Source organism: Camelus ferus, chromosome 7 (genome assembly GCF_009834535.1).
Source record: "Camelus ferus isolate YT-003-E chromosome 7, BCGSAC_Cfer_1.0, whole genome shotgun sequence".
In the NCBI taxonomy this organism is placed as follows: domain Eukaryota; kingdom Metazoa; phylum Chordata; class Mammalia; order Artiodactyla; family Camelidae; genus Camelus; species Camelus ferus.
In genome coordinates, this window is record NC_045702.1 from 38250490 (window position 1) to 38275093 (window position 24604).

General features: G+C 43.6%; 1 protein-coding gene across 5 annotated transcripts in view; it reads right to left on the reverse strand.

The window, feature by feature from the left end:
* BMPER (BMP binding endothelial regulator) overlaps nucleotides 1-24604 on the reverse strand; it is a 260419-nt gene that overhangs the window by 11020 nt on the left and 224795 nt on the right. For all 5 annotated transcript variants that reach the window (XM_032483753.1, XM_032483755.1, XM_032483754.1 and 2 more), the window contains one exon: nucleotides 925-1055. In XM_032483753.1, the coding sequence (XP_032339644.1) occupies nucleotides 925-1055 (131 nt within the window). The remainder of the gene's footprint in view (nucleotides 1-924; nucleotides 1056-24604) is intronic.

Genomic DNA, 24604 nt, shown 5'->3' on the forward strand with positions numbered 1-24604 from the left:
AGCCACACTGACTCCCAGATGGAGAGCATACTGTCTTAGTCCTACCTTGCGGCCATCAAATATGCTTCTTCTGCATAGAACACTTGCCCTGACTCCCTTCAATCTTCCAATGCTCGGCTGAAATATCACCGCCACAGAGAAGCCTTCCCTCTTCACCATCGAAGTAGCCACTCCATTTGTTTCCCGTTGCTCAGCCCTATTGGTTTCCTTCATCACACTTACCACACTTAGCAAGTACTTCCTGTAGAGTAACTGTTTTTGTCTGGTTCTCCCATTGGGCTGCCAGCACCTCAATGACAGGAACCTCACCTCATCTCTTAAATAGTCACCAAAGGACCCACAGTGCTATGTTCAATGTCTAGAACTTAGCCATTTCATAAGAAATAGTTCTTGGATGAACAAAGAAGTCCATTTGACAGATACCAAATAAGCTACTTAACTTGCCCGAGATCAAAGAACTGTAACAACTATCTTAGTAAACCGCCTCTCAGAGGGAAAAGGAACACTGTCCTAGGGCTTGTATAGCAATCTCTCAAAGAAAGAAAATCACACTCATCCTGAAGACCTTAAATGACCGTAATTGTCCCGACTCTCCTTTGCTTCACACGTAACCTGCACCACAGCTGTGACCATCTGTGTGTTAAGCACATCCAGCTGGTAGCTTGAGGTTGGGAGGATTTTGCAACAGTGGAAATCCTTAAACCGTTCAGATGTGCTTGTCACGAAGCGTTTCTCCTAAGTGCTTTCTATCCCGCCCAGTGGGACGCTCCTGTGTTTTACTGAGTAGCATTCCAGCTGGGCCACTGATAAGACTTCCCTTTGGCCAAGGGGGGGCGTGACCATTCCAATCACCCAGTCTCTTCTACTGCCCTCGTGGGCACTGGAGGGAATTTCTGCCCAAGGGACCCGCCGGGCGTGTCTCACCTGCACAGCTCTGCTGAGGCTCCCAGTGGACGCTGCTGCCCTCTCTCTGGCAGGCCCGGGTGTACGCCAGCAATGACTCGCAGTAACAGTTTTTATGGACTGGACATTCACACATGTCTGTCACGCAGGACCTAAGGGACCCAACAGAAAGAAGTGAACATTCAAAAACACCAAATCATCAAATAAATACCCTAAATGAGACTTGCAGAAAAGGGCGAGGTGGTGGGTGGATATCAAATCTTGACTGGCCATTAAAAGTTGCTATTTTAGGTTGGAAACTTAAAAATAGGGTAGAATTTCTGCATGAAATCTTACTGGATACCTCTGAATAATGTCCCCTTTCTTCTAGCTATAGGGTTCCTTTTCTTCTAGAGCAGGGCTGTCCGATAGAACTTTCTGTAACAATGGAAATATCCTACAACCTCCATTGTCCACAGCAGAAGCCACTGGCTATGGAGCATCTTGTGTACCCAAAGAACCAAATTTTTTATTTGACTTAATTTTAGTGAGATGTAAATAATCACATATGCTCACGTTGGAGAGGCAGCTCTTAGGATGTAGCCCCCAATTAAGGTACTGCCACTTTGTGAGTAGCTCTGATACATGAATAACAGGTTCTCCTACAATATAAGCAAAATAATGACCAACTTGATGAAAGCATAAAATCTCAGGGCTTTCTGAAGACATAAAATTAGGATTCATTTTTGCAGTATCTTAGAATCTTAGTCTTTGAGGAACTCTGAACCTCGCTCTTTAGAACATGGAGGTGACCAATTCCAAATAAAGCAAAACTTTCAGGCCCCGAATGAGACTGAAAGATGAAGGAGACTGAGCCAACGTCTTTATAGTCAAATTCAAACATGGAAATGATGGACCAGGACATAAAGAGAACCGAAGTGTATTTAAAATACAAACTAATAAATTTTCGAACACATTGACCTCAAAGACATAATGACAACCTTACCCTGGTAGATAATATTACAGTTTACAAAGGGCTTTCATATGCGGTCTGTCACTGAGTGCTAAGTGGGACACAGCAGAGTCTCTGTTTTATAAATGAAAAGGCCATTTTACAAATGAATGGAGAGGCCCAAAATCACATTAATAAGTGACTAAAGAGTGAATTAAATCACACCCCCTAAGACGAGTGCTCTTTCTGTCACACCACACCACCTTCCTCATCTTCATCTTCCAGGAAAGCTACTGCCTAGCAATTCTGACTTAACACTTTATGCGAGGCCCCCAAGAGTAATAAAATTAGACTACCCTTATTTATTTTCATATCCTGTTCAGCAGAACCTCTTCCTTACAGAATTTAATTCAAGGCTGGAAGCAGAAAAAATAATAGTCAGGATTACCAATAGCACCGATGATCTTGAAAAGTGATCAGGACACGGTCATCCAAGGCTAGTATGTCAGTATTTCCTCCTGGTGTGGGGCAGGAGTACACACTGATTACAGAGAGGGACCAGCTAGCTCTGTGTGGAAGCTGGTACACCCCCTGCTCTGAACAAGAACTAAACGACAGAAACCACGTTAAGGATCAATAGACTCACCAGGTCCCCTCAAAGTTATTACATTTCAACACTCAAGGGCACAGCCTTGGGAAATGGGAACTAACTGGAACAAAAGAGAAACAGATCTGAAACCTCAAGAGCTCTTCCATTTCATCAGATGAGGGATTATTTGATGCCCGATACTTAAGACACGCTAATCAGGACAGAGAAACTGCTCTCTCTTCTCTCTGTAATAATCAAGACTGTCTTTCCTAATACCTTCTCTACTTGCATTACGGAAAACCCGTGCAATCGTGATCACTAGCAAGCCATTTCTGATACTAGACACGCATTGTGTCTTCAAATCCATGTGGAGTTTCCAGGCTTCCAAGAAAAGCCAAATAAAGCCTGTCCTTAAAACGCCTTCTAAATGTCTGAGGGTGACGCCTCCTCAACACCGTTTCCTCTGCTGTTTCCATTTTCAGCTCAGACCGACCCACGCCCGCCACATTCATGCTCACGCTTCACAGCAACGTTTTCGGCTGCCCCAGGTTCTACCCTCGAAGCCCGCTTATGCTTCACTTCCCCGGGTGACTCTTGTCACCCACCCTCCTTCCTGGCCCAGGGGGATGGGTCTCTCTCCCTGTACACTGCGACATGACATTGGTGGGATGGCACCTCGCAGGCCTCGTAAAATGACGGACGGTCCTTGTATGGAAAATATCTCAACAGGAGGAAACGCATCCTCTGACTGGAAAGAATGCCTAATGGAACTCTGTAAAATTGTGTGCACAGGAGACAAAACAAAATTTAATTTGTTTGAGTGAAAGGACTGTTGGTGAATGTTTTCCGTCTTCTCTCTTTACTTCTGCTGATTGTCTTATGAAGCCACGTAGACAATCTAAGATAAATTCTGGACAGCGAAACCGATTCACTGAGACTGCTGAGAAAGTGTTGTAAGCGCATATTTAATATCTGCTTTGCACACGTACCCCACCCAACCACCAGACCACTCAGCGCCCGCAGGCGTAATCAGTGATTTATCTACCCTTTCAAGCTGTGGGAGGTTTGAGCTTATTCTATTACTTGGCACTCATGAGAAACAACATTTGAGGGAAAAACATTTGTCAAAATCAGCCCTTGACTTGAAATACGTCACATATTTTTAAAGGCTTGAAAGATGTGTTTTGTCACAGAAGTTGAAACTATAAGATGTCTCTTTCCATTTGTCAAGTTGATTTTTACACAGAATTGTGCCCAGGGTTGGTGAGAGAATGGAGAAGCAGACAGTCCATACTCTGCTGGCAAAAGTGTTAAACTGTTAGCTCTTACGTTGAGTATTTTGCTTAGATGAATGATCTCACTTACTCCACAAAGAACCGGATATGAGGCAGGCGTATTACTGGCCCACTTAACAGACAGGGAAACTGCAGCGTGGAGATGTTAACAGCTTGCCCAAGGTCACGTGGCTCACAAGAGATCCAGAACTACAAAACTAGGGCTATAATTCAGGGCTTTCCAATCGCAACACCCATATTCCGAATAGCATTAGATCTTTCTAGAGAGCAATTTGGCAACATTTATAAATAGCCCTAAGAAAGGTTCTTATCATTTGTTGGGGAAATTCCACACCTAAGGAAATAGTAATGCATGTGGACAGACTTTATATACAGGGGTTTTTATCACAATGCTATTAAAATGGGGAAAAGAAAAAAAGAAAGAAAAGAAAAAAATCTAAATTACCTACAATAGAAGCCTAGTTACATATATTTAGGTGATCACTATGATGAAATATTCTGCAGACATTACAATGATGTTTAGGAAATATATTTTAAAACATGAGGAAATGTGTAAGAAGGATTAATTGAAAAAGAGAAAAACTGTTTGTCTTGTGTGGCCACACACAGAAAACAAAAATACCTGAAAGTAGGTATGCCAAGACGTTCACAACAGTCACCTCTGAGTGGTGGAACTATGGCTCTTTTTATGTTCCTGTGTATTTTCTACAATGAACGTGTCACTTTTTAAAAAAGATAAAAATCACAGTGTATTTTTTTAAGCAACAAAAAGAATAAGATAAGGAAATATTAATATTTAAATCCAGATATACGAACTAGAATGATAAAGAATACAGAATGGGAGAAAATTAAAGTTTCTGTTTGTAGATCTTAGTTATTAAGTAATTCTCTAGCAAAAATCTTTCCTGTGTATAAGAGGCCTCCTGACATAGGCTGTGATGCGATTCACTTTGTGTCCTCAGATTTCCACCTCATTGATCTACTGATGCTGTGAACTCGACACCCAGACAGATGGAATGGATAACAGAATAATTATGCATGCTTCTGCTGGTCACAAAGGAATTTATTAGGAGAAAAATAAAACCATCTTCAAATGCCCTTCAAATTTCAGAGAGGGGCAAAACGACAGTCACTCAAATATTCAATCCATGTTTATCACACTTAATAATTCAGTAGGAAGGAAATCTAACTCATGATGCAGCAGAGTTGAATTTTTATATGTCAATGGAAGATTACCGTCCTTTCCTTAGTCAGTATGCACCAATACGCCACATTTATATTCGTTTTACAGAATAAGTAGCAGAATGTTATCACTTTAAGTAGTTACTGAGATTTATGGCTTTGGTTTCTCTGCTTTCGTGGCACTGTTCTGTCTGTTGTATTCTGTTGATGCTGACTTCTTGGTCAGGAACCAGCCGCCCACTGCTCCAATGGGAAAACACAAGTTGCATTGCAATTGAGCTTTTCCAGGAAAGCTCTGCTCTGCAGGTAAAGAGCACCAGCCCGTGCAATCCCTTTAAAGCACACTTTCCGTCACAGGAGCTTTTAATTAACGTATCGAGAAATGCTTTTTTGATTTATCCCCCGTGCTCTTGGCATCTTTCCCGACAGCCGAGAGGTGCAGGCAGGACTCTCATTCCGTGGGGTTTGCACAGCTGCGTGGTGCAGTGATTTGGAAAGAGAATGCCAAGAGCTACTGCAGGGTCCGTGCCGGCCAGCTCTTTGTCACACACCAATGCCTCCCGTCCCTAACTGTTTCATGTGCGTGTGCCGTGTTGCAGTAAGACCCTTGGAAGCCTTTCCTCATAGAACCCAGGACAGTACTAGGATCAGAACCACCTGTGGTCCATCTGCTCCCTGAAAGACAACTTACCACAATTTATCTGCAGGGGAGCCCTGCTCAAAGGCTGCTGCCTCCTGTAAAGCTCCAAGACAGCAGCCACTAGCCACATGGAGCTATGTACGTGGAAACTGAAGTTAATTACAATTAAATAAAATTTCACGTTCAGTTTCTTAGTCGCACTAATCACATTTCAAGTGCTCAGTGGCCACCATATTGGACAGTGCAGATTCACACCAGTTCCATCACTGCAGAAAGTTCTACTGGACGGTGGTACCAAGAACGCAGCCCCATCCATGTTAGAAAACCATTCCTGCCCTCCCCAGAGGGATTTACAGGCATAGTGAGATTAAGATCAAGCTCACGCCTGCTGCTTTACCGGGCGCCTTCTGAGGAAGTTCAGGTTTCTCGGCCTCAGATTCAAGGTTACGAAACCATCTAGGTCATCCCCTCTTCTTCCCCACTTGTTCTTTCATCCAGTGATATGGATTGTCTCATAACCCTCAGGCTTCCTTCCGCTTTCTCCTTGTCTTCTCCACTGGAAAAATCTGATGCCTATCCTTTAAGGCTCAGTTCAAATTCCTCCGTGGCATGCCCTGACTGGCCCAAGAAAAGTTAGCCCCTTCCTACTGCATCCTGTCCCCTCCACATCTTTATTCTTGCACAGACCCTTTGCATCCTAATTACCCCTTGCACTGGTTAAGGCTGAAGACTGTCTTTTACTCATCCAGGCAAGCACAGAGCCTTGAACACACAGCTCAGTAAACAGTGAATCACTGAAAGAGTGGGTGAGAATGGCCTGATGACCTTTGTACAGCTTCCACAGGGCCAGACAGTTGGACTTCGATATCTGAAGGGCGGGAATTCCATCCTTGTCCCCACTCCTGGGCCACTGCCTCACGTGGTCACGGCGTGGGGCTGCAGGCCACAGCAACCTCGGGGCTAAGCTACTTCTACAGGAGCCTTTCCACTGTCATTGTCACGTTGAAACTCTTGCACTCCTCTCCCGGATCCCAGAGGATTTGGGTTTTTTAGATTTAACGAATGGTGGAAAAAAAGGAATTTGATGAGAGACTTCTGCATTAATGACACATTTGCAGAAAAGCACATATTCAATATTGTAAGAACAACCCCTAGCTCTTAGTGTTATTAAAAAGGCAAGCCTCCAATACTGCTAAAATCAAAACATCAAACACCTCTCTGCTTCCTGGCAACGGTATACCCAGTGGCTTTCCTTCTGCTTTTCCTGGCACGAGGGCCACCCCTGTCAGAAGGAAGCAAGTGCTCATGACTTCGCTACCCAGACAGTTTTTGAAAGACAGATATATGAACCATTGGGAACTCTCCACATGGCTTCTGGGAGAACAGAAGGGCCAGCGGCGAGTGGCAGCAGCCAGCCCCCTCCGGGAACCAGTCAGAGTCCTGGCTTTCCTCTCTGCCACCAGGAAGGTCTCTGGCTGCTCCTGGCTCTCCGAGAGCAACAGGAGAACGGGACCAGAAGATGACTAGAAAACCGTGCTGGGGTCAGGTGGCTTCCCTTGCTCCTTGTATCTGGGAAGTTCACAGATGCAAATGAAGTCATCTTAGCCTTGTCAGTGCCTCGGGATCAATGAGAAACGAGGAAGGGAAAGGATACGGGAGGCAGAATCTTGGCTGGGTGGACAGAATGTGTTTAGCTACAGAGGGACTATAATAGAAAAGAACAAATCTGACTCCACGTTAGGTCTGCTCCTTTAGCTCTAACCCTGTGCTCTGTTTCCTGGGCTTAGTCATGCCAGTTCTGCACCTTTTGTAAAAGAATGTTGCCTAAAGCCTGAAAGATACGGGAGAGCTTATTCTCAAGGCTCTGACCTTTAAAGGCATAACACTTTTCCATTCACATAGAGATAAAAAGTTGCAGAACAGAAAATTGCATTTGTCTTGTTGGAGGTTTACAGGAACATCATGACCTGACCTATGTGGAGGGGACAGCTGCAAGAACAAAGGATTCTGATACAACAACCACCCACACCCCCTCCCCTTTAGTATAAAAGAAGCCTGAATTCTGACTGGGGCAAGATGGTTTCTAGGATATTAGTCCTCCAGCTACTTGGTCTGCTGGCTTTCCAAATAAAGTCATTATTCCTTGCCCCAACACCTCGTCTCCTGATTTATTGGCCTGTTGTGCAGTGAGCAGAATGAATTTCTGTAACAACACTATTTAAAAATTCACATATAGTTTAACCGTTGAAGTTCTGCCCTGACCTCCCTGCCCTGAGTTGCATGGAAGTAACTAGAGGTAGTGGCCATGGTGAGAAGGCACATCCTCGTCACGTTATATGTGAGAAAGTAACTCGCAGCATAGCTCAGGAGTGGCCACCTCAGGTCTCCTCAGTGCTATACAGGCACCCTTAGACTTTCAAAAAAAAAGGGCACTCTGGCAAAAAACAGGGCCTGAAGATTCAATAATGAGAAACAGCAGGTTACTTTATTGAGTTGTTAATGAGAGTGTGGGGCAAGCCTGCAAAGCCAGCCAGCAGAGAGTCTCTGCTGCTCCCTCCAGGCCTGTCCCTGGCCAGCCACTGTTTGGCACCACTGTGGCTTAACTATCAGTGAGAATATCTGATATCAAAGAGTGGCTCACATGTTGGTTCTGGGCTGCGTGGGCTTGCCAGGACCGCACAGTAAGGCCAGGCATTTCCAGGTGAGCTTGTACGTTTCACGAACTCCATCTGAGGAGACTGGGCAGGAGAAACTGGGAGACCAGCTGCTTCTCTGGTTGTGGCTACTGAATTTATCTGCAGTCTAGCTTCACCAAAGACCCCCATCGTCCCCCCAATACACACACACGGTAGACCTTTAGCCCACTCCTTAGTGTGAAGAGTGAGTTCTCTAAGCTGTTTGTTGCAGGCACTCAGGGAAGCACAGAGATGGGCCCCAATTAGAAGGGAGATCACACAGATATTAAAAACCAAACTCCAAGCGATGGAAGGGCTATCGCGGGCAGGAAGCTACTGCAATGGGATACTGAGGACTAACTCCGGGGAGGCGGGGATGTTCAGGGCTTTACAGAGTAGGAGAGACACAGGAACTGAGTCTCAAAGGATCTGTGGAATTGTGCTTGGTTAGAGGATGCGGAAAAGGAAATTCTAGGCAGAGGGAGGGGCCCAAGTAAAAGCCCAGAGTTTCCAAGTCTCCAGATCTTAGGTTTGATCATCATGTGATACGACCTCCAATGTTAAAAACCAAACCAAAACCAAAAAGTCCGCGCCAAGCAGTCACACAGCTGCTCCTGAAGACCTCGCTTCCTCACAGCACAACCTGGCAGGTCTCCTGTTAAGACATTTCTTTCTTTCAGGGATTCCAACCCTCATAATCTCCAACCTTAACTCTTGGGTGTGACACCTGGAGCCACACAGACTCAGTCAGTGTTCAGTGCCCATGAAGATGCTTCCATTACCCTCCGTGGTTCACTCGTCCCTCCCTCAGCCCATGTGTTTTCCTCTTCCTGCCTTCAGTGTCCTTCCCTCTGCAACCGCTCTCTTCCTGCCTTGATAAGAATAAAAATCCAACTACGAAAATAGCAGGGAAATAACCTACCTAGCCTGGTAGGTTTCGTTAATTATTCACAGGGCACCCCTTCTCCGATTGCCTGGATTCTGCTCTTGTCGTGTACACACGGCCTACTTACACACGGTTCCAATTTAAAACCTAGGGACTCTAAATTTGTGCCTAATTTAGATTCTCCAGATAATGAAAAATCTTGATTGCTTTTGTCCCCGTAACACTCCCCAGGAGGCAAATGCCATGGCCTGCACGGTAGAGGCCAGTGTGGCATCGGCGTTCCAGAAATGGTCATCAGCCTCAAACACCCGTCTAAAGCCAGGGGTTGTTTTTGTGGAACAACAGGCATTTGGACACAGTTACCGCCTTGAAAGAGGAGCAGTGCCTATGACTTTCCACAGATGCCAGTTTTAACAAGAGTCCCTCACACTTGCTTTGAGCAGAGACTACACAACCATCGTACGTATTCTGCAGCCTAAAATATTTTCTCCCTTGATAGGGCCATATATAAGATCATACATGGAGACTATGATTCCTAGCCCATCGTTAATACTTCTTGCGTCTGAGGGTTGGGGAAGGTGTGTGCACCATCCTGCTGTTTGTCCCATGCTCAGGGGCTATGCATTTAAAGGGTCCGAAGCCATAGACTCTATACTCCCTAACGTGGTTAGAGATACTGCTCTTGGGAAAGATGACCTCTCTGCTCTAGTATGAAACACTGGCTTCATGGAGGGAAAAGCTGATGAACAGACATATGCTGAGTTGTCACTCCTAGAAGGATAACATTATTTCAGTTTGGGCAAAGATGTCTCACAGTCAGCCAGGGAGAGAGGAAGCCTGGTCACTACCCCCCTCTAGTGGCCAAGGACTGGAGTGCCAAATAAACATAATTTGGATTCCAGCATTTACGTCTTATCCTTCACTCTTAGGGGGAGGCTGGCTGATACAACAGAACATAAAAATGGCTGCTTGTCAGAAAAATCAATCACTTTTCTCTTAAACACTTTCAATCCATCACTGTCACACTCACTGTATAACAATCATAAGGCTTGTTGGTGGACTAAATACCTGCATGATCATAGAAGTCTGCACCCCGAGTGCCTGCCTAGGAGGGGACGATACAGGGGGTGCAGGAGGACAGGTGAGGTGGAGCATCAATGGGGAAAGCCTAAACTTTTCCACTTTTTGGGTCAAATCTCATTTCCTCTGTGCACTGGATTAAGCTTCACATACTTCTGTTTTTACAAAAAATTCCAAGTACAAAAGGGTACTAGACCTTTCACCTAAGCACGGGAGAAACATTCTCTACCACATCTGAGGAGGTAACCCGATCAGAGACGAAGATGCCAGCACGGGGCCAATATTCATCCACGTTCCTGTCTCCCCATTAGTGAAAACGCAGGGTCCCTGCACTACCAGTATTCCATGATAGGTCTAAATATGGATTAACCCTCGGTAGTATTTGTGTTTGGAAAGATCCTCCGTGAATGAGAGACAGGGGGCTCTTTACCCAGAGACTCTCAATATGTCTTCTCTGGGGTGAGTCGGTCTCATATTTCTCCCTGGATATAGACAAGATATACACTGTCTTTGAAACTGGTCTATTCAACTGGACAAACACTAATTGAGTGTCTGTTGTGTACAAGGCAACCCTGCCTTAGATTGGGGACATTCATGGTGTGCTGGGGAGGGCAAAGCTAGACTGGGAAAGGCAGCGGGCAACAAGCAGCACAATGAAGGAGGCTGGGTCTAGGGCTCCTGTAAGTGCAGGACTGCGCTGGGGACAGGGTGCCTCCTTACATTGTGCTGCAGGGCGCCCTGTGCATCTCTGGCCCCAGGAGAGGAAAGTCTGCCCGCACAGGTGCTCCTGCAGAGCAACTATTAGAGAGTCAGAGGAGGCAGCCAGGTGAGGCAGAAAGCGCTGTGGAGTCACCACCCCAGCTGTGTCACTTTACCTGCCAGTTTACCTTGTACAGCCTCTCATAGGATTCTAGTGAAAAGTAAGGGAGGAAACAGACCATCCCACTCCTGCCATGGCCATCCCCAAAGAGGAGAAATTCACCCAGCTATGGAAATGATGGTGAGAGATCACCAAGGCAGAAACCGTGGTTCACTCATCCCAGCCCAGCTGAAGTTCAGAGTGAGGAGGGTGTGCAAGGTGGTAGGCTGTTTTCTCTTCTCTCATTCTAGGGTGGCATCCCCTTGGCTCCACTCTCGGGGACCCCCAGCCCCTGCAGCGCCAGGACAGGTCCGCCTGCCTGGACCGCGCCTGCCCACCAAGAGGGCAGCTATCGGGAGAGCTTCTCCCGAGGGGCAGTGAGGAAAATCCATGAAAGCGAAGGCATCCAGCATCTGGAGGCCACACCCCAGCCACACGCAGCAGCCACCACCAGCCCAGCAGCTTCAAAGGGGACGATCCTTTCAGAGGCCTTTTTCACATTAGGCAGTGGACGGCTGCCAAGCCCCACAAACCTCCGCTATGTGCGTTCACAAAAGGGCGGCAGTGCAGCCGCCCCTGGAGGAGGCGGCGGGCCGGTGAGCTTTTTCAGATGCTGGATGCCTTTCATCACGCATCCGCCGTGCCTCCACGGTCAACCGGCATTTACATCCCATCTGCACAAGGAAGTGCTTTTTGCACTCCGTACCCCAAGGTGCACAGGAAAAAAGCAGTCCGCTAGACCTAAAAGGAGAAGTGTCCTTCCCAGAGGTGAAGATGCCATGGATGGGAGACGGCATGCAACCACTCTCAAATCGCAGAGAACAGGTTCAGGGACCAGAAATTTCCCAAACCCAAACCATAAACACCACGGGCCCACCGCCTCCTCACCGGCTTCCTTCTCACCCTCTCCTGGAAGGACAGCGCCCTTGTACAAGCCCCAGAAGGATGGAAGGCAAGGCCTGTTTCCTAGAAGCAACCAAGGGGGACATTGCCTTAAAGGCCCCCTGATGCTCACAGCCCTGGGAGTGGAAGAGGTTGGGGTGAGGCAACATTTCCTGAGGACCTGCTCCATGCCAGGTGCGCTGCATGTATGAGCCCATATAACTCTGCAGAATGTTTAAAGTGAGAACTAAGACCCAAAGAGGTCAGTAAGTTCTGTTTGGTTTGTTTTCACATCAGACTGTTTAGTACGTGGCAATGCAGGGCCCATGCTCTCTCCCTGACAACACACTGCCTGATACAGTGCGGGCTGTTCCTTCTGCTGGAATGTTCTTCCCCTTCCCCGTCTCCTGGTTAAAACCCACTCCTCCTTTAACATGCAGGTCCAAAGCTTTCTTGGGGCAGGCTTCTGAGTTCCCCAAGCTACATGAGGCTGCTATTAAAACAAGCTCATGGTGTTGGTGAATGGCCCTTCTCACCACCTGCAACTCTGCCCTCATGGAACTGAGGCCTCGCTCCATCCACCCCACTGGACCCCAGGGTGGGCAGGTTTTGTACACCCTCTTTCACCAGCCTTGGGGCAGTGCCTGGTTGACATTACATGCTCAAAATCTATTTTTCTGAATAAATCATTGATAGATGTTTTACAGTCAAATCCTGTTAAATGATTGCTAAGACGACTATGAGAAGCAGGTGGCTAAATGGCCTGAGAGAGTTTCAAGGAGGAGGGAGGAGGGGGCATCCCGTAGACTGAAGTATTACCCACGGCCAAGGGGAAGAAGATCGGAAACTGGCCATTAGGCAACTAGGAGATGAGTGATGGCCTTAGTGGGCATAGTTGAGTGGGAGTGGTGAGGACAGAAATCATCCTGACACGTACTGATGGTGGAAAATATGTGAAGCACTGAGTGAAGACCATTCTTGTAGTAGGCTGGCAGTGAAGGGAAGCTGAGAAATTGGGAAATAGTTTGAGGGGAAGCCAAGTGTAGCATGTGTGTGTATGCGTGTGTGTGCATTATAGTCAAGGAGACTTGAACTTGTTTTGCACCAGGGAAAAAGACGTCCAGGAGAAGGTATTAAAGTCAAAATGATGGAGAGGTTAGGTAATTCTGAGAATTACTGCCCTTTCTTCACTTACCGTTGCTAGGAAATTCCTGGAAAAAAAAATTCCTGGGGGTGGGAGGGGCAAGCACAAAAGCACCTATGCTTATGCAAGGCACAGTAGGAGAGGGGGTAAAAACCAAGTTTACCCTCTATATCAACAGGTGGATGAAGACCAATGGCCCAATACAAATATCTGGCAAAGAAGAGGGCAGAATTGAATGAAATCTGCAAATGGCATTTCCAGGTGAAGGACACCAGATGAGGGACAAGATTACCACCCTGAAGAGTGACAGTTCTGCTCTCTCAGGCCATGCCCTTGGGGACCCATGGCAAATGAGCTGAAATAAAACTAAGCCAAATTTTTAATTAGGCAGAAATTGCTGGTGAAATTTGCCTTTAGTGCCTATGGAGAAAGAGACAATACAGCAGGTTTTCTAGACGTTAATTTTTAACTTTATGATCTGAAATTAGTGATGGAACACTTCTCCCCAAATCAGAGGCCCTGAAGTTTACAACCATTTTTTTGCAGGGGAGGTGGTGAGAGGGGGCTTTTCTAGACACTTTCTTTCTAAAAATTTTAATGCCCACGACTACACAATAAAAATCTTAACAGCAACCATTGTGGAAACTCATCTTGGTTTAAGACAGTGAGTGCTCAAAACTTCTACCAATAGGCTGGATGACTCATAAACAGTCACAAAATCATGGAATCAGGAGTCTTGAAAGACTTAGCGAACATCTCCTCCCTACAGGAATTCCTTTTATAACATCCCTGACAGATGGTCATACATCTGCATCCTGTCTGTGATAAGAGCTCAGTAGCTTTTTAGGAATCTCATTCCTGTGATAGACAATTAAGGCTTCTATTTCTCAGGAAGTTTTCTTAGACATTAAGTGAAAATGTGTTCTGTAACTTCCACCCATTTGTTCAGACTCTACCTTCTGTTACAGTATGGAATTGTTCTATTCTGTTCCAGCATCCAGATGATGTCTTCTTCAAACATATTACAAAAAATAAAAAATGTCCCACTTAAAAGCTAACTTTGGTGGGGGGGGGCCTTCCAGAAATTCCTATTATACCATTTTTTACTCCTTGAACTTTTATTTCCTTTACACCTACCAGCTAAAGAATGTCTAGCCTAAGTGTATATATCTTTTTTCCCTTTTATTTATTCTTTCAACAAGTCTCTACAGAGCAGGGCATTGTGCTCACCCCCAAGTTAGGGGCAAAGATGAAAAAGATGGGGTTTCTACTCCAAACTACACAATGTGCTAAAATAAATTGTAATGAAAGGAGGCAAATGATGGAGTGCTAGAAAAAGCAGTAGGGTATTGTGACGGGGGTTTGATGGCGAGAGAGATTATTTTGGCATGGAGGTCAGCGAGTGAGGAGAAATGACAGAAGATTTCAAGGAGGAGGCATCCCTTGAGTTACATCTTAAAAGAAAGAGTAAGTTTGACCTAGGCAAAGTGGAAGAAAAGGCTTTTCAGAAAACTCTTAGTTTAGAAATAATCCTTTTGTTTGAAATGCCACATGTGCCATTTGGGGATTCCGGAGCATCCGGGAGGGGAACAGAGGCTGTAGGAAATCAACTGGAAAGGTAGGTGGTGCTCCCGTAATGGACTGCTCTGTGTGCCAGGCTACGAAGCATGAACCTAATTGGGAAATCAGAGGAATCACTGATAAATCTGAGCAGCAAAGTGACATGATACAAAGCACAGCTCAGGGGGAGACGGAGAAGATGGCGGAGTAGAAGGACGCTCGCAGGTCACCCTCTCCCACAAATACACCAAGACCCACATCTACAGACCCACTCAGCCAACCAGAGCACCTGCGGAACTCCGACAGAACATTGCCCTCTTCAAAAGATAAAGACGCCAAAAATCTGGTAGGAGAAAAGGAAAAAAGAAAGAACAAAAGGCAAAGCAGCGCGGGACGGGTCCCGCGGGGAGGGAGCGGCAAAGGAGGACTGGCGCGTGCTCGCTGGGTCTCCCCTCTCCAACTGAGAGGCCACCGGGACGGAGGGGGAGCCTCCAAGGCTCGGATCTGTACAGAGCAGCCCTTGATCGACAGAACTAAGTTAAACAGGCACAGAGCGTCCCCCCGACATCCAGCCTGAGACGCGAGCCAGCAGCAGCGGGCAGGGCCAGGCTGCACAAGCCGGGCGGAGGACGGGGGAGGCTGCACGGAGGCAGCCCCGGGGGACTACAAGGGGCTACGCGCCATGGCGGTGGGTGCACAGGGCAGAACAACCTGGGTCCTCCATAAAACAGCAAGGTTGATGTGCTCTCGGGGGAAGGGTGCACACCCCCATCTCTGAAAACCCGCGGAAAGTTTTTGGGGGAAGAGAGGCGGGGCTCAAGCACAGCCGCCATATCCTCCGCGCTTAGCACTCAGGCGGGGGCGGGGGCGAAACCTGCATGCGCGAAACCTGCATGCGCACCGAAGGGCTTAGCAGCCTCAAAGGCCAGACTGAGACTGGCCTGCAGCCCCAGGGCAGATAGGATCCTTCCATCCTGGTCCCTCAGAGAACTTGCTCCACAAAGACAAACAAGGAGCTGGGTTTTGGCTCAGAGAAGGGACAAGGCTGTCCCTCGGTCTTCCCCGAGCCCACCCGTGGAGCGCCGACCAGGGCGGAGCGCCGACCAGGGCGGAGCGCTCAGTCGCACAGAGCAGCGGCGCTACCGGCGGCTGCGCAGGTAGAGCGAGAGCGGCCCCCCGCCTTTCGGGCAGTAACACAGCCCCTGACCGAGGTGCTGGGAGGGGGCACGACCCGACCTCCTACCCGGCCAGTCTGCAACATCTGACTGCGGCATCCAGAGGGGCAGCGACCCGCCCGCCCACAGCAGAGGAGAGCTGCACCTGACTCAGTGTTAGCAGGAGGTGCGATCTGCTTGCCGACAGGTGCTAGGAGCAGCACAGAAGAGGGCGCCAACGGAGGGCCTCTGAAAACAGCAAGCTGAGCTTCCAAAACAGGACAAAGACAGAAAGACTTCACAGTAAAAGCACACAGACTCCAGGAGAACACCGACAAACCGCCCCCCCCCCTTTTTTAAAATGTTTTTACCTGTTCTATTTTCTATTACTCTCTTAATTTTTACTTCTTAATTCATTTCTATTTCTCTTGGGTTTTGATGTCCTGCTATTGATTAGACACAGGTTTCAAATACATCTATTCATCTCCCCCCCCTTTTTTTGTAAAGGTTTTAAAAGGACGTCTCAACCAGATTAATACTCTTCTTTAACTCACTCTTCTATTATTCATTATACACTGTTTTCAAACCCTCTTTCTCCCTTCTTTTAAAATTCTTTCTCTCTCTTATTTTTTTTTCTTTTTTTCCTAAGTTCTATTCCTAAATAGGCATTAGATAGATAAAATCCTTAAGGACCAAAATAAACAACTGATACTTCATAAACCACAGTGCCAAAGAGGTATGAGCAAGATGAAGAAGTAGAAAAACCTTTCCCAATTAAAAGAACAAGAGAAATCCCCTGAAAGAAAGATCAACGAAATAGACATTGATAGCCTACTAGATCAAGATTTCAAAAAAGGAGTGATCAAATTGCTGAAGGAATTAAAAGAGATAGTGTTTAGAGATATAAAATATGTCAAAAATGAAATTGAAGCTATAAAGAAGAGCCAAGTAGAATGGGTAAACTCATTGACAGAGATGAGGAATGATCTAATAGCTGTGCAAAGCCGACTAGATAATGCAGAGGAACGAATTAGTGATCTAGAAGACGGCAATAGAAAGCACCCATTCAGAAGAACTACAAGAGAAGCAAATAAAAAATAATGAAAATAGCATAAGGGACCTATGGGATAATTTAAAGCGTCCCAATCTTCACATAATAGGGGTCCCAGAAGGAGAAGATCAAAGGGGATTGAAAAGGTTTTTGAAGAAATCATGACTGAAAACTTCCCAAACTTAAAGAAGGAATCAGATATCCAAGTACAGGAAGCTCAGAGGGTCCCAAACAGGAAGAACCCAAATAGACCCACACCAAGACATATCATAATCAAGATGGCCAGAGTCAAGGATAAAGAAATGATTCTAAAGGCAGCAAGAGAAAAGCAAAGAGTAAGTTACAAGGGAACCCCCATAAGGCTCTCAGCTGATTTCTCTACACAAACACTACAGGCCAGAAGGGAGTGGCAAGATACATTCAAAGCCCTGAATGAAAAAAAGATGCAGCCTAGGATCCTTTATCCAGCAAGGCTATCCTTGAGGATAGAAGGAGAAATAAAGAGTTTCACAGACAAAAAAAAGCTGCAGGAGTTTAGCAACACTAAACCCATGCTAAAAGAAATATTGAAAGGGCTATTCTAAATAGAAAAGCAGCAGGATGCTACAGAAATGAGAAACACACAACTGGAAAGGTGATAACTCATGAATTACAAATAAAGTAAACATGAAATTATAAAAGAAGACATACAAATCACTGAGAGTGGGAGAGGGAGGCAGGGAAATATAGAATATTTTTTTCTTTCTTTTTAAATTTTTTTAACAGTAGGATGGGTTTGAGATCATGTTACTATCAGTTTAATAAAAACAGTTATAGTAATGGGTGGATAGATTTACAAAAAAGGGTAACCACAAGCCAAAAATTTACAAAGGAGTCACAAAAATTAAATAAAATCCATGATAATACAAAGGAAAATTACCAAACCACAAAAGGAAGAAGAAAGGAACAAAGAGGATATACCAATTCAACTGCAAAGATAAGTTCAAAATGGCAATAAACACACATCTATCATTAATTACTGTAAATGTTAATGGACTAAATGCTCCAGTCAAAAGACACAGAGTGGCAGACTGGATAATAAAGCAAGAACCTTCAATATGCTGCATACAAGAGACCCACTTTAGGGAGAAGGACACATATAGATTGAGAGTGAAAGGATGGAAAAGGATATTCCATGCAAATGGAAAAGCCAAAAAAGCAGGTGTTGCAGTACTGATTTCAGACAAAATAGACTTTAAAACAAAGGCCATAAAGAAAGATAAAGAAGGACATTTTATAATGATTAAAGGAGTGATACAAGATGAGGATATTACACTCGTTAATATATATGCACCCAATATAGGAGCACCTAAGTACATACAAGAATTACTAACAGAGATAAAGGGGGATATTGATGGGAATACAATCATAGTTGGAGATTTTAACACTGCATTAACATCACTAGACAGATCTTCCAGACAGAAAATAAACAAAGCAACAGAGAAATTAAATATACTACAATAGAAAAACTAGATTTGGTGGATATTTTCAGAGCATTACACCCCCCAAAAATAGGATATACATTCTTTTCAAGTGCACATGGAACATTTTCCAGGATCGATCATGTACTTGGGCACAAAAGAAACCTCAACAATTTTAAGAAGATAGAAATTATCTCAAGCATCTTTACTGACCACAATGCCATGAAACTGGAAATCAACAACAGAGAAACAAAGGAGAAAAAAAGGAAAGCATGGAGATTAAACAATATGTTATTGAAAAAACAATGGATCAATGAGGAAATCAAAGCTGAAATTAAAAAATACCTTGAGACAAATGATAATGAAAGCACAACCACTCAAAACCTATGGGACACAGCAAAGGCAGTGCTAAGAGGGAAGTTTATAGCAATACAGGCCTTCCTCAAAAAAGAAGAACAATCTCAAATAAACAATTTAACCCACCACCTGAATGAATTAGAAAAAGAAGAACAAAAAGCCCCAAAAAGCAGCAGAAGGAAGGAAATAATAAAGATCAGAGAGGAATTAAATACAATAGAGATTAACAAGACCATAGAAAAAATCAACCAAACCAAAAGATGGTTTTTTGAAAAAGTAAATAAAATCGACAAACCTCTGGCCAAACTCACAAAGAAGAAAAAAGAGAAAGCACAAATTAGCAAAATAAGAAAGGAAAATGGAGAAATTACAACAAACAAAATAGAAATACAGAATATCATATGAGAATATTATGAAAAACTCTATGGAACCAAACTGGATAACCTAGAGGAGATGGACAAGTTTCTGGAAACATACTGTCCACCAAAACTGAATCAAGAAGAATCTGAACACTTGAACAATCCGATCACTAGAAAGGAAATAGAAATAGCAATTAAAAACCTCCCTACAAATAAAAGTCCAGGACCGGACGGCTTCATCGGGGAATTCTACCAAACATACAAAGAAGAACTCATACCAGTCCTTCTCAAACTCTTCCAGACGATTGAAAAGGAGGGAATACTCCCAAACTCATTCTATGAAGCCACCATCACCCTGATACCAAAACCAGGCAAAGACACTACAAAAAAAGAGAATTATAGGCCAATATCACTGATGAACATAGACGCCAAAATCCTCACCAAAATTTTAGCAAATAGAATCCAACAACACATAAAAAAGATTATACATCATGACCAAGTGGGGTTCATCCCAGGGACACAAGGCTGGTTCAACATACGCAAATCAATCAGTGTAATACATCACATCAACAAGAGAAAGGACAAAAACCACATGATCATCTCAATCGATGCAGAAAAAGCATTTGATAAAATTCAACACCCATTTATGATAAAAACTCTCGCCAAAGTGGGTATAGAGGGAACATATCTCAACATAATAAAAGCTATAGATGACAAACCTACAGCCAGCATAGTACTCAACGGTGAAAAACGCAAAAGCTTTCCGCTAAAATCTGGGACAAGACAAGGATGCCCACTATCACCACTCCTATTCAACATAGTCCTGGAAGTCCTAGCCACAGCAGTCAGGCAAGAGAAAGAAATAAAAGGGATCCAAATTGGAAAAGAAGAGGTAAAAGTGTCATTATATGCTGATGACATGCTACTATATATAGAAAATCCTAAAAGGTCCACACAAAAGCTACTAGAGCTGATTGAAGAATTCAGCAAGATAGCAGGGTACAAAATTAACATTCAAAAATCAGTTGCATTTCTTTACACTAATGATAAATCAACAGAAGAAGAAAGTAAAGAAACAATCCCCTTTAAAATAGCACCCAAAGTAATAAAATATCTGGGAATAAATCTAACCAAGGAGGTGAAAGAATTATACACAGAAAACTATTAACCATTGATGAAGGAAATTAAAGAAGACTTTAAAAAATGGAAAGATATTCCATGCTCTTGGATTGGAAGAATCAATATTGTTAAAATGGTCACACTGCCCAAGGCAATCTACAGATTTAATGCAATCCCTATCCAATTACCCAGGACATGTTTCACAGAACTAGAAAAAATCATAATAAAATTCATATGGAACCAGCAAAGACCTAGAATTGCCAAAGCATTACTGAACAGAAAGAAAGAGGCTAGAGGAAAAACTCTCCCAGACTTCAGACAATACTATAGAGCTACAGTCATCAAGACAGCATGGTATTGGTACCAAAACAGACATATAGACCAATGGAACAGAATAGAGAGCCCAGAAATGAACCCACAAACTTTTGGTCAACTCATCTTTGACAAAGGAGGCAAGAATATACATTGGAATAAAGACAGTCTCTTCAGCAAATGGTGTTGGGAAAACTGGACAGCAGCATGTAAAACAATGAAGCTAGAACACTCCCTTACACCATATACAAAAATCAACTCAAAATGGATTAAAGACTTAAACATAAGACAAGATACAATAAACCTCCTAGAGGAAAACATAGGCAAAACATTATCTGACATACATCTCAAAAATTTTCTCCTAGAAGAAATAAAAGCAAGAATAAACAAATGGGACCTAATGAGACTTACAAGCTTCTACACAGCAAAGGAAACCAGAAATAAAACAAGAAGAAAACCTACGGAATGGGAGAAAATTTTTGCGAGTGAAACTGACAAAGGCTTGATCTCCAGAATATATAAGCAGCTCATACGACTCAATAAGAAAAAAATAAACAACCCAATCCAAAAATGGGCAGAAGACCTAAACAAGCAATTCTCCAAGGAAGACATACAAATGATCAAAAAGCACATGAAAAAATGCTCAATATCACTAATTATCAGAGAAATGCAAATCAAAACTACAATGAGGTATCACCTCACACCAGTCAGAATGGCCGTCATTCAAAAATCCACAAATGACAAATGCTGGAGAGGCTGTGGAGAAAGGGGAACCCTCCTACACTGCTGGTGGGAATGCAGTTTGGTGCAGCCACTATGGAAAACAGTGTGGAGATTCCTCAAAAGACTAGGAATAGACTTACCATATGACCCAGGAATCCCACTCCTGGGCTTGTATCCAGAAGGAAATCTACTTCAGGATGACACCTGCACCCCAATGTTCATAGCAGCACTATTTACAATAGCCAAAACATGGAAACAGCCTAAATGTCCATCAACAGGTGACTGGATAAAGAAGAAGTGGTATATTTATACAATGGAATACTACTCAGCCATAAAAACCGACAACATAATGCCATTTGCAGCAACATGGATGCTCCTGGAGAATGTCATTCTAAGTGAAGTAAGCCAGAGAGAGAAAGAAAAATACCATATGAGATCGCTCATATGTGGAATCTAAAAAACAAAAACAAAAACAAACAAACAAACAAAAACAAAGTGTAAATACAGGACAGAAATAGACTCACAGACAGAGAATACAGACTTGTGGTTACCAGGGGGGTGGAGGGTGGGAAGGGATAGACTGGGATTTCAAAATTGTAGAATAGACTATACTGTATAGCACAGGGAAATATACACAAAATGTTATGATAACTCACAGAGAAAAAAAATGTGACAATGAGTGTGTATATGTCCATGAATAACTGAAAAATTGTGCTGAACACTGGAATTTGACACAACATTGTAAAATGATTATAAATCAATAAAAAATGTTAAAAAAAAAACAAAAAACAAAAACAAAGCACAGCTCAGGAAAGTAAGTTGATAAGAATGCGTTAGATGGGCTGAAGAGGTGGATGTGAGGGATTAAATGGGGGATCAAACAGCTATTGCAGATGACTCAACTAGAGATCATGGAGAGAAAAAAAAAACCAGAGACTTACCTGGGGGAGCACCAGTAGAAACTAAGAGGTGACAAAAAGCACATGAGATAGGAGGAGGTATACTCTGTGGAGTTTGCAAAAGGATCTCATGTTGGGACAAAAGGGAAAGATATGAGCCTGGGTTTAAAGTCTATCAACAAATAAGAGGAATGCAGAAGGAGGAGGGGACAGTGGAAAGAAGGGACAGTTTATATTTAAATATGCTGAGTGTCTGGAGGAACATCCAGGCAGCAACGTGGTGGTAAATGTTTAGCAACTGGCTCTTGCGGGGTTGGGGAGAAGAGAGAGAATCTCCGATCTGTAGCCTATGTCCAATGTCTGTGGTGAAAATTCTCCCACTGCAGCTGCTTTCAGGCTACTGACATGACATCACTGATGACTGAACATGAAGCTGGGAAGAGATTCTAACATTTGGCTCTGGAGAGCCACAGCAAGCCAGCTCCAGCACACCCCTGCACCCAGTCAAAATGCTGAACAGATGTTCGAGAGGGAAGGCAGGAGTGGAGCCAAGAGTGTTCCTTATTGTCCAGTAAACAAAATGTGATTCTTTATGAGACAAAGTTAACACCAGAGCTACAGACAGACTTGAACATCCCTACTGATGTATTCCAACGTCAGCCAAAAGCCACAAATAAGTTCTCTCATTCTCTGTTACCAACATTCATGTAAACACCATAAAAAGGAGTGCTGACAGCAACCAATGAGTTTATGCTAGTTTTATTTTTCATAATGTCCTAGGAAGAGTCCTCTTTTAAGATTTACTATTGTTTTGCCTACCATGAAATGGTAACTAAGTGTTATGCTAAATCAATTTAAAGGTTGCTTTGTTTCATTGCCACCTTTTCAAGTACCTCTGGGCTGGGCTGACTAATGTTTTATAAATGGCTCAAAATAAAGCTGCTCAGTCAATCATAGCATGAAATTTGGCTTTAAAAACAAAAAACTACAAGCTCCACTTTATCTCTTTCCAGGTGTATAAAAATCTAGCAATGTGACTGATGACTATTTAGCCAGTCAATGATGTGAAGAGGTTGGTAAGGTGTATTGTGTGGAAGAAGAAATTTAAAAGTTAAAAAAAAGAAATAGCCCATATAAAGACAATGGTTGAAAGTCAAACACTGGGAAGAAGATAGGAGTAAAGAGGACAAAAATGAATGGTCAAAAAAGATTTTACTATGACTCAACAGCAAAAATTTATCATTTCTTACCCATATCTTTCCAGTGACAGCACAGATATCAACAGATGCCTCCAGATACAGCAGCCAGTTAAGTATTTTTGTGTAACTACTTATAATAATACAGGAACATAAACTCTTCATTTCCCATACAGCAGCCAAATGTTCTTTTAAAAGTATAAAACACATCGTAGCACTCCTCTAATCAAAAGTTTCCAAAGATGTCTCATCACATTAAAAATACCATCTACCTAAGTCCTAATCATGTTCCACATGGCCTCATGAGCTAAGCCCTTCCTGCTTTACATCCTCATCTCTATTTATTAGCCTTAGCTCACTACCTTCCAACCAGGCTGGATTTCCTTCTTTTCCTTAAATGTGTCAAGCTCATTGCTGCCTCTGGCTGGAACAATCTTCCAGGCTCACTGGAGAGGAATCGCCCACACATTCTCGATTTTCAGGCCAATATTACTTTCTCAGTCATTCCTTCTCTGACCATCAGTGTCTAAAATAATCCCCTGCCCCAACTCTACCACCCTCTCTCAAATCAGAAATTATATGAATTAGTAGATTACTATGTTATTTCTGGCCCCACTCTCCAACTAGAATGTAAGCTCCATGAGGGACCCTGTCTAATTTCCTGCTAAATCCTCAGTCCCTAGCATAGTCACTAGCTTATAGGAGTGCTCAACAAACATCTGTGGAATGAAGAATGCTACCACTCCCACTAGACGGGCACATTTTTAAGAAAGAAAAATGAAAGAATGATCGGTCCTATCTCCACAATTCTGCCCGAGAGACAACAGAGGAAGGGATGATCAACTGAGCTGGGAATGTGGGCAGTATATTAGAGAAAACTTCAATGAAGCGGGAACCCAATAATCACCAATGATCTTAGTCATGCATGAGTTTGAAAAGCGAACAAGGAAAGAAAGGACAGCAGGGAGAATGACAGATATAAAGACATTCAGCCCTGAAATGACACCACCTAGTTGGGGAATTACAATTAATTTTATGTGGTACAAGTGGTTGCACATATGTAGGTAAAACCATAGTTTTACCAAAATAAAACAAAGAGAGCATAGGCCTGGGGAACTGCACGCTATCTATTTACAAATATAAGGGCAAAAAATGTATAAAGTACAATTAAACAAAATCCAACAGTATATTAAAGGAATAACATATCAAACCAAGTAGTATTTGTTTTAAAAATGCAAGGCTGGTTTGATATCAAGATATTTAATAATTTAATTTTTCACATTAATAGATGAAACAAAAATATCTATATATTTGTGTTGACAAATGCAATAAAATATGCAATAAATTA